The 16,885-nt window shown below is 38.4% G+C and overlaps 2 protein-coding genes across 2 annotated transcripts in view; both read left to right on the forward strand.

Annotated features, from left to right (window-relative positions):
• The window catches only part of LOC140153217 (carboxypeptidase B-like), a 102,159-nt gene that overhangs the window by 34,024 nt on the left and 51,250 nt on the right, over positions 1-16,885 (forward strand). The gene's annotated exons all lie outside the window — the stretch shown is intronic.
• The window catches only part of LOC140168495 (carboxypeptidase B-like), a 44,901-nt gene that overhangs the window by 3,156 nt on the left and 24,860 nt on the right, over positions 1-16,885 (forward strand). The window contains exons 3-7 of the mRNA XM_072191897.1: positions 1,717-1,935; positions 5,127-5,225; positions 6,453-6,551; positions 8,117-8,227; positions 11,687-11,777. Of these exons, the coding sequence (XP_072047998.1) occupies positions 1,717-1,935; positions 5,127-5,225; positions 6,453-6,551; positions 8,117-8,227; positions 11,687-11,777 (619 nt within the window). The remainder of the gene's footprint in view (positions 1-1,716; positions 1,936-5,126; positions 5,226-6,452; positions 6,552-8,116; positions 8,228-11,686; positions 11,778-16,885) is intronic.

A 16,885-nucleotide genomic window follows, 5' to 3' on the forward strand; every position in this document is an offset into this window, starting at 1 on the left:
TAATAAAAAAATTGAAGGTATTCCGTTTTATACCGGAAGTGACCCCTTAATGACCTTTGACGCCAAATCTGTGCAAACCCCATAGACACTGGGTAATAGCAATACATGAGTGTAAGTGTCATCACTGTTCTAAGTAATTTGTGGGAGAAGATGCATTTTAAAGGTATTTCGTTTTATACCTGAAGTGACCCCTTAATGACATTTGACCCAAATAAAAAATACCACATTGGGTAACTGCAACTCATATGTGAACATACCGTTACTGTCCTATGTTTTCCTTAGCTAATAAAAAAATTGAAGGTATTCCGTTTTATACCGGAAGTGACCCCTTAATGACCTTTGACCCCAAATCTGTGTACACCCTAGAGACACTGGGTAATTACAATGCATGTGTGCAAGTGGCGTCACTGTCCTACGCAATTTGTAGGAGAAGATGCATTTTGAGTTGAAATCACGTTTTTGACCCCTATGACCCCTGCATGACCTCTGACCCCACGAGTTTCATGTGACATGTAGGGGCATGGTCAATGATCATTGTGACCAAGTTATGTCAAAATCGATGTAAGCATGTGAATGCTAGAGTAAATGTAATGGTTGACAGAAGAAAGAACTAGACTTAGCTGTGGTCTAAGACCACGATCACAGCCGTGTTGTGACCCCTTAATGACCTTTCACCCCCAAATATATGAAGACCCCATAGACATTGGCTAATATCAATGCATGTGTGCACGTGCATCACTTTGACATGTTATTTGTGGCAGAAGGGGCATTTTGAAGGTTTTTCGTCTCAGACCGGAAGTGACCCTTTCATGACCTTAGCTAATAAAATTGTTTGAAGGTATTTCATTTTTTACCGGAAGTGACCCCTTACTGACCTTTGACCCCAAATTTGTGTACACCACGTAGCCACTGGGTAATGACAATGCATGTGTGCAAGTGGCGTCACTGTCCTACGTAATTTGTGGGAGAAGATGCATTTTAAAGGTATTTCGTTTTACACCGGAAGTGACCCTTTAATGACCTTTGATCCAAAATAAAAAAATACCACATATACACTGGGTAACCACAATCCATGTGTGAACATAGCGTTACTGTCCTATGTTTTGTTTAGCTAATAAAAATGTTTGAAGGTATTTCGTTTTATACCGGAAGTGACCCCTCAGTGACCTTTGATCCCAAATCTGTGTACACCACATAAACAATTCATGTGTGCAAGTGGCGTCGCTGTCATACGTAAGTTGTGGGAGAAGGTGCATTTTGAGTTGAAATCACGTTTTTGACCCCTATGACCCCTGTTTCATGTGACATGTAGGGGCATGGTCAATGATGGTTGTGACCAAGTTAGGTCAAAATCGGTACAAGCATGTCAGTGCTAGAGCAAATGTAAAGGTTGACAGAAGAAAGGTAGACGATCTCGTAAGAAACAAAACACGGCTCTCGGCTGTGTAAGAAGTAAAAACCTTTGAAAAAAGACACAGCTGTGACTAACGTCAACGGCTGTGTAAAGAAAGAAAGAAAGAACCTGTAAGAAAAAAGACACAGCCGGCTGTGTAAAAAGCTGGTAACCTCGATTTTGATAGCCTTATTTCCTCGGCTCTCAGTGATAACTTTGAAATACTCTTGCAGTGGCTTGGATGGTAACAACTTTCTGGAAGTTAACTTAACAGTTTTATACGTTACTTTTAATACTAATACTGCCATTCCTTTTTTTAATAGGTAGATTTCTGGAAAGAACCAACCAAAGTGAATCGACCCGTGGATATCATGATTGGCCCAAATCTTGCTGAAGATGTGAAGATAGAATTATCTCGCCGTGGTTTGGATTTCTCCATCTTTGTGGAAGATGTGCAAACTAACATTGATAATGAGAGATGCACGGACTGTGTCAATACTAAGGCTGGGTTTGATTACACTGTCTACCATACTAGTGATGAAGTGAGTGTTTTATGCATTCTAAAAAATATCCTGAAAATGTTAACAGTATGTTATTCGAAAGCACTAGTGATCATGGTGATTGGTAATTATTATGTATCGTCCATCATCTGGTCAAGATGTTGGTGAGTTATGACTTAAAGGTTACTTCCTGTTTTTTGCGTACAGTGTAGAGGGCCGGGATGAAGACGTCTTGGAGTAAAAAGTGTACTGTAATGAATAACGTAATTTTAAGCAGTGAAAAGAAATATTTTAGCGATCCATCAAAAAAACAAACTTTTTATATCAATTTAATCTAAGTACATAAAAAAAACCGTTCAAAAAACGTCTTCATGATTTTTGTTTTCAAATGTGTGCCGCCCTAAAAATCACGCCAAGTCAAGTGTTTGCTTCCGTCTTTTTTGTATTGTGCGACAACCCGATCAAGAAGTAATAATGTCATAATATCACCATTTATGCAGTACGTATGAAATTTTAGAAATCATTCAGTGTTTGTCTGTCTACGCCTGTCTCGTCAGTCCTTTGTCTTACACTCCCACCTTGGCTCGTCTTCTTCGTTTGTAACTTCACTTGTCCCATAATCTCTTACTTTAAGGGTGGTCAATTTACCCTTCTCTGAAGGCACATAGCAGTAATTACATCAAACACTTTTTTGGTGTACTCTAAATCTGCTTTGTTTTAACTGGATTAATACACATTATTGCCTATGCAAATGGACTGGCAAACAGGTACCTATCTTTGAAGGCACAAAGCAGTAGTCACATTAAACTGCTCAGCAACTCTTTCATTTTGTTATACACTAATTACCGGAAAGTCCCCATGATATTAGTAGCTTACTACTTCACATCCACAGTAAGCGACAGGTTTTTCTCACATAATGCAATACAATAGTCATAGTGTGAAATCTGGGATTGACTGACTTTGTTATTGTGATTCAACTTGATTACAAGCAGTGTATAAATTTCAGCTAAAATGCAACTAGTCCGCAAGACAGGCTGCTCCTAAACGTAACCTGTCCAGTGGACACAATTTCCAAGGTGGGCAAAATAATCGTAAATCGTTCAACGGACCCGCCACCAAAATGACCGGGACGTGTGCGCGAAAATGTGCAATTTTAATACCAAAATGGGCCGAAATAAGGATAATTGTGGCCTTAAAAGGCCAAACAGAAGATCAAAATCACAAAGTTGGTCAATTTTGTCCTGTATTTCGGTGGTCGGTATGCCAGTACTAGTTGTAATGAAAAAAAATGGCAACATTTCAGGGCATTTCAGGAAAACATCACATTTGAAGCCAATGTAGCCTGGGGGGACGGGCTCTATTTACGAGTCCGGACTCGGTCAGAGTCCATGTCTGGGGTGGGGCATTGAACTTTATATCTGACATGTATGTGTCTATCAGTGAAGTAGGGGCCTAAAAAGTGGGGGTGGGGGTCATTGGGTATAAAAATGAAAAAGTGGGTCATTGGGTAAACATTTTAAACGACGAGGGTCACATTTTGTATCAGACAGCAGTAAATGTGGAGGTGTTGGCGTGTGTGTGTGTCACATTAGCGACATGTAACTCACAGATGTACACAGGCCACAGGGACTAGGGAAGGCGCACCAGGCTGTGTGCAGCATAAATGTACACGGAGAGCAATGTATTCAATGGGGGTGGGATAAATTATAGGAAAATATAATACTAATCATAATAATAGAAATTCACCCTTCAGAAATATCAAGAAGAAAATGTGTTGAAATGGTTTCCAGTTTGTCATTTTGTTACCAGTATGCAAACAGCTTTACTTTTTACCACATTCATTAAAGCAGGCCTGGAAATTTGGAATATCTACACATGTATACAAATCAGTTAGGGGTGGGGCCCATACCCCCCCCCCACACACACACACACTTTTATCAGTCAGTCTGGGGGATTATGCTGTTACCAAACAAAAGTTCAAGCATGTGGTATGCTTTGTAACTGTGGTATTAATTCCAAATATCTTTTCAAAACAAATGTGCAGCTAATAGTGTTGTATGTATTCTCTCGATCAGGGTTGTTCCATCTAGTGCACTTACCCATTTCTCACATCTGTCAAATGGGACACCCTCACAACATCCCTATTGGATTGTACAGCGCCTTTGATTTCCAGTCAATTTTCTCCGCAACACATCAATGTGCATTAATTTTCCTTTTGTAATTTATTGGGAGCGTATTGATTAGAAATCAAACTTTTTAAATTGTTTCACGAAGAGGTATGTTTATCATGACATGTTTTGTGATTTCCCCCATTGAGTACAACGGTATGTGTCCCCTGTGTCTGAGGGCGCAAGATGGAACAGCCGAATCTATCGCGAGTGACCGACAGAATGTAAAATACCCTATATAATAACCATACCCATACATGTATTTAAGGAGGAGCACAAAGTTACTATGTACACTAGGATGAGCTGCCATGTATACAGCATGGGGCAGTGTGAATTAGAAAGTTCCATGAAAGAAGTTTTAGATTATTTTTATACAGTATTTATTAAAATTGTGCATAATTAATTTTCAAGACCTACATGTAACCTGTTTATTTCATCAATGCTAACAATAATATGATTATGCTAATTCACAGATATTAACCTAAATAATATGGTGGATGTAGGATACATGACAGATGACTTATTTGACAGCCCCCCAATTTTAGGATAAATGTGACCGTACAGCACGAATGAGCCGTAAATGTCCTCAATTGTATTCCGAGTTACAGTGTAAAATGGGCATGAAGGTCATATTCATAGGTATTTCAATTTGGTGCTACGTGTATCTCATTAAATGAGATACACTGTAACTTCATGAATACAATTGAGGACATTTACGGCTCATTCGTGCTGTACGGTCACAAATGGCAAATAAAGTGAAGTCAACAAATTTTAAATCAAATTTAGATCTATTTTGACATTTTAAGTATAATCAGTTCACATTTAACATAGATTTAATTGCAAGGACTCGGACTGAACTCGGCTTAAAGTCCGAGTACTTTTGTGTCCGAGTCCGAGCCGAGCCGAGTCTTTTCATGTCCGAGTCCGAGCCGAGTCCGAGTCCGACAAAAGTGGACTCGAGTCCGGACTCGAGTCCGAGTCCGAACTCGAACGATACATCACTGTTCTATAATAAATGTTTCCAATAAATCATTGTTTTCAATTTATACTTAATAATATACACAGATCAGTCAATGGGTTACAGATTTTGCTAACGAGCAGCCTTTGGTCACCGAAATTACCATCGGGGAATCTTATGAAAAGCGACTAATCAAAGCAGTTAAGGTACGTTGTAAAACATTTCCAGGTGTCAGAGGGGGTCTACTCAGACTGAATAATCAGTCCGTTTCATCATGACGAATTTATTTTGATCACGGCCCAAGGATGCTCCCGACGCCAAATCCGAATAGAGTATGACATTCAATGTTCATAAAATACACGAGATGCACTTGTATAACGCATATAGGTTATCATGATGTAGATACTGCAATTATCATCAATATATGGCCATCAAAATGTACCCTCTCATTTCTGATAATTTATGCAAGTCAAATTCTCCCCCCATCTCTTACCCAAAAGACCCCATTTTTACTTACTGTGAAAACTTGCAGCTGTATTAATTAAATATCGAAGTCAGCAATCACGGTTTCTTTTGCATTTGGTAAAATTTCCATATGCAGAAAATAGGTTATAGAAATGTTATTGGAGCTTATGTGCAGATTTTTGAAAATTTGCAGGAACATACTGTGATTTTAGCTATTTTAGTTAGTGTTAGATTTCATTGCCATAAAATGTTCTCGTGTATTTTGCCCATGTGTCATTTTGTTTTCTAGCCCTGACAGAGCCATTGTATGAATCTCAATCCAAAAAGCCTCCCAAACCATTCAAACCTGCGTGGGGGACTTAAGAGCACTCGAGTAATTGAGTGTAATAGAATGTAATAGGATGAGGTTTAGTTCCTGTTTAATGTGTTTGGTGTAAACCATTGGAGTTAAAGGGGCATTTCGTGATCCACAGCCTCATCCCCCCACTTTTCTCAAGAAAAGTTGAGATTTTTATAACACTGGAAACCTCTGGCTACATAATGTTTATGTACAAAATATTTCTTGCAGATTAATTCGTTTAGCAAAGATATCGTGAAATTTGAATTTCGTTCTGGTGCACCAGAACGAAATTACAACGCATTGTCTATGGATCAGTGTAATACACATAAGCATAACTCGCGAACGCAAAATCGGAAGCAACTGAAATTTTGGGAATAGGTTTTTTTCGTGGATATCTAATGAAAAATGACATAAATAGAGGATGCTAGGATCACGAAATACTCCTTTAAGCCCCAACCTTCCCCTGAGTACGACACATCTTAACTATGGACTAATAGCCTCATTTCCATTTATCTTTGAATGGCCCAGACGACGATATGGTACAGAACGAATACGCATGAAAGTCTACCGCTAGTACACTTTATAATAAACAAAATGTCTTTTTTCTTTTTATACACATAAATTTCAGATCAGCTCGGGAGGAAGCAAACGCGTAATCTATATACAAGGTGGTATCCATGCACGTGAGTGGATCTCTCCAGCAACTATGATGTATATGGCCAATCAGGTAAGCTAGTCAGGGCCGAAGTAAACGCGTGCATTTTGCCCATTTTGGCCCCAGCCAGAGGTCCATTGAAGGACAAGGGTCCCATGGGCTAAAATGTACACATTCAAATATACATTCAAACAGAACCATACAAATAGGTCACCTAGGACACAGGGCCCAAATATGGGCCATCACATTGACAGGTTAGCTCTAAAACTACAAAGGACCCACTGTCCCATATATGGCTGGCAAATGCCTTACTCCATAGATGTGACTTTTGTTTTTACATTTTGGACCCAGTGCCCTAGGACCACAAATGTTAAAACAAATTATTATTTAAAGCAAAGTTAGCAGCTACATCGTTCTGATATCACTCATAACACTTGAGCAACATACATTTACATGGCTACATGAGCCTTATGTCAAATATTATGGGCCACATACATAAGCGCTAACCCGGCTTGAAATGTGGGTTGGGGACATTTGGCCTGAATGGTCAGAGAGTGGCTGAAAAGAACTAAAAAAGCGGTTATTTTGCAAAAAGGTTGGAGGACACGTCCCCCCAGAGGGCCCTTTTCTTACAACAAAGGGCTAACTGCTTCGCAACAAATACAGCGGCTTCAGGACACTGCGTTGGTATACTGATAGCCTCTGAAAATAATACATTGGCAGGGGTACTTGAATAGTAAGGGCCTTATAATCATGCGGACATATTGAAAGGCTCAAATCCATCAGCTTCAAAGAACCTCCGCTCCTGGACCCCTGCCAGGCGTTGTACCTGGACAAGTGGCGTAAATGCGGGCGTAAATGTCAGGCGTTGTACCTGGACAAGTGGCGTAAATGCGGGCGTAAATGTACCGACGGAAATATTTTTTGCCGACGCAAGTTGTGAATTGTTGTCCCAATTTATTTGTCCCCTCCGTTCCTGAGATGTTGTTAAATAGTCGAGCCGGGAAAAGTTATGAGTTATGGCAATGGTCAGCGACTGCAAAGTGTGCCGAGGCATGTGAGTTTCAGGCATAAACTCACTTTATATCACTAAGGCTCTTTTGTAATAACAACGCTATTTGAAGCCATTTAGAACAAGCAATCAAATACTGAAGGCTTCATTCTCTGGCCTGTCTGTTTTAAACTTTACAATATGTTTGTTGTAAAAATTATGTTCTAATCCAATAACTCATATTAAACTTAGGTTCAAATGTCCATCTCTCATCCAAAGCTACTACCTTTTTGTTACATTATTCTCTCACTGAATGCCCATTTTACTTTGGAAAGACTGTCTCACCCTCACACATAATTATTATTAAAACACTAACCACAAAAACACCCACATTTGCAGTTGTACAGAAAGCAGTAATATTATAGTATCCATCAGTAGCAAGCCATGCAGATGGTCTAAAGACGATTGCACGTAGGCTTACATTTAGCGAAAACATCTAGTCGCTTTGATTTTAACAGCTAGAAGTCAGCCGTGTTTCTACGCAATTATATGGAAATAACATCTTTGCTGGTGAAAAAAACACTTAAAATGTTATCACGTGTATTTCGCCCTCATTGTCATATCAGTTGTGACTTATATCTTGTAGCTGGCAACAACCTACGACACTGATCCCGAGGTGAAGTTAATGGTAGACATGTATGACTGGTATATTGTACCATCCCTCAACGTAGATGGTTATGCGTACACGTGGTCCAATGTGAGTATACAAGTTTTAGCTCTGTATAAACTTCTAAAGGTATTAGAGAATCCCGGGGAGAGAATAATGATTCACTATAAAATCATTATAAATACTATGACAGGCCAATACCGGGCCCAATTCAAATGCTATTTCAATTCAAATTGAAAGATAAAGGCCTCAGAACAATTTTAAAAATTAAGACTACATTGTACTTAAATTTCTTCATTATAATGTACAATGTACATCTACAGAATGTTGCCAAGTTCGACAATTTAAAAATATCCCTTGGAACGTTCAGGAGAATGTTCGTTTTCAACGTGTTTGGTCTGTATCAGAAATAACCCTGTTCGCAAACCGCGACGCCCCTCAAAAGGAGTAGGGCAGCGAGCGAAACTATTGTTTTGGAATATCTTTGGAATCATCATATAGGTATCAGAGTCCCAGCACAGCTGAGCCATTGCTAGTCTATAATAGCTGAAATATGGCTTTATATTCAAGAAGCAAGAGAAATCCCGTTAGCTTTTGTTATTAAAGCCCCAAATCGGCTTTTAATCTGATCTCAAAGAATAGGCAAAACGTTGATGGAAAAATGCACCTTACTCAGAAAAGAGTTTAGGTCATACAGGGGTCAAATTTTAAGTTCCACAGGGGTAAAAAAAAAACCCGCTATGATTTTCATAAAGAATGGGCCTTATGGTAATACGATGTATTGTTGGTCGAAGCAGCAACAAAAAAATGTAGTTCACAGCATCTTGCGAATGGTAGTGAGCTTTAGGAAAAATTGCATTGCTCAATTCATAGCGAGCGTGTAGAAGAATTCAAATATCACAGATATACTTTTGTAGGTCATGTGGTTCTTGAGTTATGTTGTAAAAAGGGCTGAAACAACAACACTTTTGTAAAACGTACATTAACAACAATAAATTAAGCAGGTTTTTTAAGTATATGATTTGTAGAATGAACTTTTGCAAAACACCAAAGTGTTATTTTTCAATAATATATTGATTCAGTTAATGAAAATCGATTTTATTGCTGCTTCGACCAACAATACCTCGTATAACCTTAATTGTATGTTTTTTGATATTTATTCAAATAAAGAATAGTTTGGCATAAAACATCCCGGCTTCACCTCGTTCTTCTACTTCAAAATATTTATTCTCTAATTTAAACATATTGTTTAATTTAATCCCAAGATAATGAGAGCTGACATGGGTAGGAACATATATTGGCGTCAAGCGTACTACGCAAAGACCACAAGCTTACTTAGAAAGCATGTATATAGCTTTTGAGAATTGGCTAATCACAGTCTTCGAATACGGTCGTCGCGCGCTAAGGTCGAGGTTCGGCCATAATGTAGGTCTTGTGATCGTGTTATTATTATGACAAACTATACTTTTTCTGAATCCTTAAGACTAAAGGAATGCTTTGGTATAGTTTTTAAAAAGAATAAAGCAATTTTGAAATTTGACCCCTGTATGACCTTTTCCCGCCAAAAACTACCTTTCCACCAAGTATATTTTAGTATACTTTTGATATGATGTTCAGGGGACATCTCTAAAATGTATAAAAGTGAAAAAAATTCTGTTGCAATTAGTGGTGAGTGACACCACTAATTTGCTTAGATTGACTGGACTACTAACCAACATAGCATATTTAAGGTCGGACAGGTGTAATTGACACTTTTTGTGTGGAAAGATCATTAGAAACATGATTCATCGTAACAGGTATAGAATTAAATGTAGAAAAACAGAACAGGTTCAATTCAAATTTTATGCATATTAATTAGCTAATTTGCATATTTAATCAGCGAAAAAATGTGGCTCCACTATACAATGTCCTTGAGGTGTCAAAATAAAGCTCTTGCAAAGATCTAGTGCATGAGCCTATTTCCAGTAACATCAGGGGGTAGGAGGTGTAACACCTATGATTTTGGAATAAAATGACATCTTATGTGTACCAATTTTGGCATATTTGGTCATCTGATTTTATCAATATTCAAGAAACATTTCAAGGTAGGTTTTTTCACTAGAAAATGGTCTAACGAACATAAATGCCAACTTTCAGGTCTATAGGGGGTATACTTTAGGAGCTGCAATTTTTTCAAATGTCGACTTTTGGTGATAAAATGAAATGCATGAAAAACATCATGACAATAGGTTCGTAAACAAAGAAAATAATAGATTTTTGTTGTAATTAGCGCGCTTTTTATACAATTTGCATAATTTTTCCGGATTTTTTTTATGTTATGAAAACTACATACATTAATGTGTCTAAAAATGACAAAAACTAATTTTTGATGAAATGATGATTTTGGCCTATCTAATATTACACCTGTCCCACCTTAAAACCGTTATGGCGACATTCGATCATTAATTTAATTAATAAGTGAGGTTCACTGATGAACCTCAATGGTTTTATATTGTAATAATAATAATAATAATAATAATAATAATAATAATAATAATAATAATAATAATAATAATAATAATAATAGTAATAATAATAATAATAATAATAATAATAATAATAATAATAATAATAATAATAATAATACATACATACTTGTTTGATTTATGATTTTGCGTTTTAAAATTTCAAAACACGGCCGATAAATCCTGAATTTAGATACGCACACCTTTTGTAAAGTTAGTTAACGTCAGATTTGTGCTGAACGATAGTGACATAGCGTTCATAAATATTTGGGCGGGGGTTCGGAGAATCTGGCACTTGCGAATCTGGCACTTGCCCGTCAAAAATGTTACTGATCCCCCTGCAAAAACAAAATAAACAAACAAAACAAACAAAAAACAACCCCTTCTCCCTGAGAAAAAAGAAGACCCCAGCACTGTTGGTCTATCATAATGTTGCATAGACACTAATAGGCCTAACACCGGCCGCCGGCCAGTTAATCAGTGGGCAAAGAAATGAAATATTCTGGCGGGCGTAATCTTGAACAATTGCGCGCGAATCTTAACTCAAAATCGAGGCGAAATTTGGTGTTTACTTAATTGCCTATTTGCAAGTTTAACACTATTTTAGCCCCAAATCAAAGATGATTATATCCTGCTAAAAAGATGTCTCACATGGCAATTCTGGTCGATTTCTGTCTGGTAGATGCTGACCAGCCTGGCGGTAGGCCTAATAGAAATCATCGGGCAAAATTTCCCAGGGGAGCAAAATTGTAATTATTGAAATTGGAACAAATTCGCGAGTGGGGTGGAAATAATTTCCAGCTTTTAATGCTCGAAATGGGACAAAATGGGACTGGTGCTTGTCTCAGATCCCCACTTCCGACTGTTACAAAATTAGATCCCGTTTTCTCTCCAAAAATTTTCCAGATCCCCTCTATTATTTTCCAACCCCCACCAAAGTATTTATGAGCACTCCCTTACCATCATCCAGCAGACGGTACCAATGTCTGATTCGTCTGACTTGTTTAAAAAAACCTATTTTTATCTTCTGATTCTTCTCACTTAGGATCGTATGTGGAGGAAGAACCGCCAGCCAAACGATGGGTCTTTTTGTGTTGGAACTGATTTGAACAGAAACTACCCCTATGAATGGGGAGGTACGTGACAAATACATGAAATTAGTTTGCATACTAATGCTCAATTTTTAGTCTAGCCGACTCTTGCATTTCAGCAGTGTAATTTTGGGTAAAAATGTAATTTTGACCAAAAATGCTTCCTCTCCTACTTACTCATGGTACAGTGATGGGATTTGCACATTGACCTTGGTTGTAGCCGGGACCTATTAGGTCCTCACAGATTTTGGGGTCAAAGGTCATTAAGGGTGTATTTCCGGCACATAACCAAATACCTTCAAAATGCTTCTTTTCCTACAGATTATATGGTACAGAGATGTGATTGACACATATGTATTGACATTAGCTGGTGTCTGTGGGGTCTTCACACTATTTTGAGTTCAAGGTCTAGTCATACAGGGGACAAATAGGGTTGATAATTGAAAATCACTTTAAAATTCAATATTTTGCTGCATATTTAGGAGGGTCTGTTTTGGGCTCAAAAGGGATAAAATTCTAAAGTTTGTCCAATTTGAATAAAAATTAATATATGATCTTGATATGATTCAAAAATATGATGGGGTCATTTAAGATCATCAGAGGTCAACCAAATGTCAAAAGGGGTAAAATTCAAAAGTTTGTTCAATTTGAGTGAAAATTACTATGTGATGCAAAACAGCATGTAGGTCATTTCCAGGTCACATTTTTGTTCAAAAAATCACATTCCCACCAAAAATCTAATTTTTGACCAAAAATCATGTTTTTGACAAAGAAAAGATTCGGAAAACATAATAATGATAAAATGGGATGGTTTTTTTCACCCAATACAAAACTTATTGGTCTCGCTATGAGTTTTAAAATATTGGACTCGACTACGTCTCGTCCAATATTTTATAAACTCATAGCTCGACCAACAAATTTTGTATTTGGTTCAAACCATCCAATTTTATATCAAACTTGGGCAAAAGCTCCCCTACCTCAGCTTTTACATTTGACATGACCAATTGCCTAAAAATTATCTCCTACATAAACATCTACCAAAAAGTAATTACCCTCCTTTAAATAATGGCCAATATTCCTAAACTGTTGGTTGTATGCCAAATTTGAAATATGCAGTCGAAGCAGAATTTATGACACCTCATTCGTTCCAACGGTCTCAATACGGAATATGCAGCGTACATTTTAGTGAAAGTAACCCAAGATCTGAAAGTTGCAGCAAAATACTATAGAGGTTACCCGTGTTCTATAAGCTGCATATCCTATCAGCGACTGCTATACCTTGTTTAGGACTTTCAAAAGAAGTACCTGCATGTGCAACCATGACTGTTTCAAAATAACCCGCCAAAGTCATGCAGGTAACTCCGAGGTCGTGCATTGAATTGGGTTGAATGAGGAATACTACGGGAAGCAGCGCCTTTTGTTATCATATAAGGATATGAGTGAAGTGGGTATTGCCTTGTATTCAGTATCCATTGAAGGAAATTCTATCTGCTCTCATTTGATTATTCTTTTTGTTTCATTCATTTGGAAGGGAACAATTGTCATTATTCACATCAGTAATCATTATTCACGTAATGTCAAATTGAAACATGAAGATTTCAATATTGTTTTCTGACTAACAAGGTTCTAAATGACCTACAATGCAAGTTGCCGTTTTAGTGGTAAAGTTAGATTCAAAATTTACTGATTGGGAGGTGTTCACAACAGATGTTACCCTTGTCTTCCACTTTTTGTGACCTTCTTGGTCACAGAAAACATTGAACTTGTAATGTATTAATATGGGTTTAATGATTTTTTTTATTGATTATTACATGTTTTTAACCCCTCCAAATTCATGAAAAAGGAAGATTAATCCCATTTTCTTTCATGGCCACTGAATACAAGGCAATAGGACTTTGCTGCAACTTTCAAATCTTGAGTTACTTTCATTTAAATGTACGCTGCGACTTCAATACTGGGACCATTGCAACAAATGTGGTGTCATAATGCGTAGAAATAAATTCTGCTTTGACTGCATATTCCAAATTTGGCATACGAGTAACTGTTTAGGAATAATGGCCATTATTTAAAGAGGGTAATTACTTTTTGGCAGATGTTTATTACATGGTACAATAAAGCGATTTGGACATTGACCTTGGCTATAGCTAGGACCTATGGAGTAAACACAGAGTTGCGGTCAAAGGTCATTAAGGGTGGATGTTTAATACGAAGGCTGTTGGGAGTTCCAAACAGCTGGAGCAGCTTCTGCTTCTGCTTCTGCTTTGTAATTGGCACCGCCTCCGTAGAGTATCACGCCAATGGAGGGTCAGGGTCAGTTAGATGTGCTGCAGATGTAGATGTGCTTTCAACCTTTCTTTGAATTGAGTTGCTGAAGTAGATTCGATGACATTGGGGGGCAGGGCGTTCCAGTCGACTATGGTTTTTGGGAAATATGAGTTCTTAAATGTTTCCGTTCTGGCAGTCAGATGTTTATAGCATGCCTGATGTATGCGTGTACTCCTCGATGGAATCAGCCTTTTGTTTGCTGCTGTGACAAAAAGTTCTTCATTTCTGATTTTATATAAGTTCGTCAATCTTGAGGCTTTTCTTCTTTCTTGAAGAGTTGGCCATTCAAGTTCACTGAGCATAGATGTAACGCTACTATGGCGGCTGTAATCACTACATACAAATCTGGCTGCGGAGCGTTGCACTTTTTCAATTTTGGAGATATTTTTTGCTGTGTGGGGGTCCCATATAGAACCGGCATACTCCAGCGTTGGTCTCACAATGGATTGATAGGCAAGCGTCTTGGTTTCTTTGGGTGCTGCATAAAGGTTCCTTTTTACCAAACCCATAACGGAATTCGCCTTTTTTACCGTTTTGTCTATATGCGTGTTCCATGACAGAGTACGGGAGACTTCAACGCCGAGGTATGGATTGGAATCAACAGGAGTCAGTTTCTGACCACATAAGGTATAATCAAAAACTTTTGGAGTCCGTCTGGGACTTGTCATTCTGATGACAGTGCACTTACTGGGATTGAACTGCATAAGCCATCTCTGTTGCCAAAGTTCAAGATGATGTAAGTCTTCCTGGAGAATATTATGATCAGCTTGTGATTGAATAGTATGGTAAAGTAAACAATCGTCGGCGAATAGCCTAATTTGTGATTTGATGGATTGCGGCAGATCATTAATAAAAAGTAAAAAAAGAAGCGGGCCCATGACGGTACCTTGCTGTACACCTGAAACCACGTCCTCAGCCACAGATTCAGCTCCGTCGACAACAACTTTCTGCTTTCGGCAAGTGAGGAAGGTCTTGATCCAGCTATGTATTGGTCCTTTGATCCCTAGATGGTCTAACTTTGACAAGAGTCTGAGATGGGGAACCATATCGAAAGCTTTTCGAAAGTCCAAAACAATGATGTCAGTTTGATATCCTCTGTCAACATTGAAGGCAAGGTCGTCCATGGTTTCTAACAGTTGCGACTCGCAAGAACGATTGCGCCTGAATCCGTGTTGGACGTCGGTTATGATGCTATGAGTGTCACAGTGATCCATGATGTGTTTGAAGATAACATGTTCCATGGTCTTGCAGCACACTGATGTTAGCGATACTGGACGATGGTTTGAAGGTAAAGATCTATCTCCTTTCTTAAACAAGGGTGTAATGAATGCAGTCTGCCAGTCTGTTGGTAGATTCCCTGTTTGCAAACTCTGAGTGAAGAGCGCTTGTAGGAGAGGAGCTATCTGTTCAGCACATTCTTTTAATATGCGAACTGGAATATTGTCTGGCCCAGAGGCCTTATTTGGGTTCAGTTTTTGTAAAAGTTTCAGAATACCATCACTAGAAAAAGCCAATGAATATACCACGGCCTCTGTTGTTAGTAAATGATCTGTAACCAGGCGGGAAGAGCTCATTGTAGTTCCCACCAAAGGAGGAAGTTATTAAGGACTCTGTTCCAACAATGATGTCAGGTTTTAAAGTGTCAACGGAGTGGAGTAACTGGTGTTTCTTGCCTTGAACACGTAAATTTGCAGAAAATATGCGCAACGTTGAGGGTTTAGTGTTCTTTTTGCGGGTGGTCTGAATTGGCGATGATGTCGCAGTGGGTATTGGACCCTTGGTTGGATCTGGGCTTGCACACGATTGATCGGGATTCGGACTTGCACAAGAATGATCAGGATCGAGGCTCGAGAAACTATTGGACGTATTGACGGTCCAATTGGAGAACAGGGATGTACTGAAATTCGGTAAACCACACGTGCAACAGTACCAGGAAACATTTGTCATTCCCTCATAAACACACGTAGGCATGTTCATACAGTCTTGATGATACAGATGCCACAGGGCCACTTCACTTTACGAGCCGTCTTATAAGGGCCAGGATTTAATTCTATGTCCCAAGAGCTCAACAGGATAACCATGAACAGGTAGCCTTCTTTCATGTTCATAACCTTCTTACTACTATTCAACATAGGGTTTATATGTATAGTCATATTTGTATACAACATGCTTGTATTGTCATAACGTGGCTGATGAAATACCAGAACATTATTTGTGGTTGCTGAAATTAAGCCATACGATGATTTGTTGTCAAAAGTGAATTCTACATCATCAGCATCATGCAGTAAGGCGGACGTAGATCTGATATACAATGTTAATAGACAAAATAGTAATACTTGCAGATTATTTCCCATTTTTTAAGTCGACTATTGGAACTGGAAGCCCTGCCCCCGCAGCGGAATTTAGCAACTCATGGTCGCCATCTTGGCTGCGCAGGTTGTTGAATTCTACACCAGTTGTTTTACAGCAAAGTAGCTGGAAGTTTGTGCAGGTTCGGCTGGTGTAAATATGCCGCGTGTGGGATAAAACACTTCCCAAAGTTAGATGGAAAGATGTTACAGTTATTTGGGGGAGTATGAAAACCCAAAAAGGGGTTTCAGAGAGATTTTCCTCTCGCCGTATTTTGCCACACGTCCTGACTTCGCAGCTGACCTCTGACGCAGCAAAATGAATGAACGTTAACTCTGATATGTTCAGATATACCGGGTGTCCCCCAAAAAAAGTTACATGTAGATTTTTGAATTTTTGTAGAATGTTAATGTATAATGTTAACAGATATAAATGCACCTTTCATGCCATAATCTATGCAACCTTTACAAGTACCCATG

Source organism: Amphiura filiformis, chromosome 1, assembly GCF_039555335.1.
Source record: "Amphiura filiformis chromosome 1, Afil_fr2py, whole genome shotgun sequence".
Lineage (NCBI taxonomy): Eukaryota > Metazoa > Echinodermata > Ophiuroidea > Amphilepidida > Amphiuridae > Amphiura > Amphiura filiformis.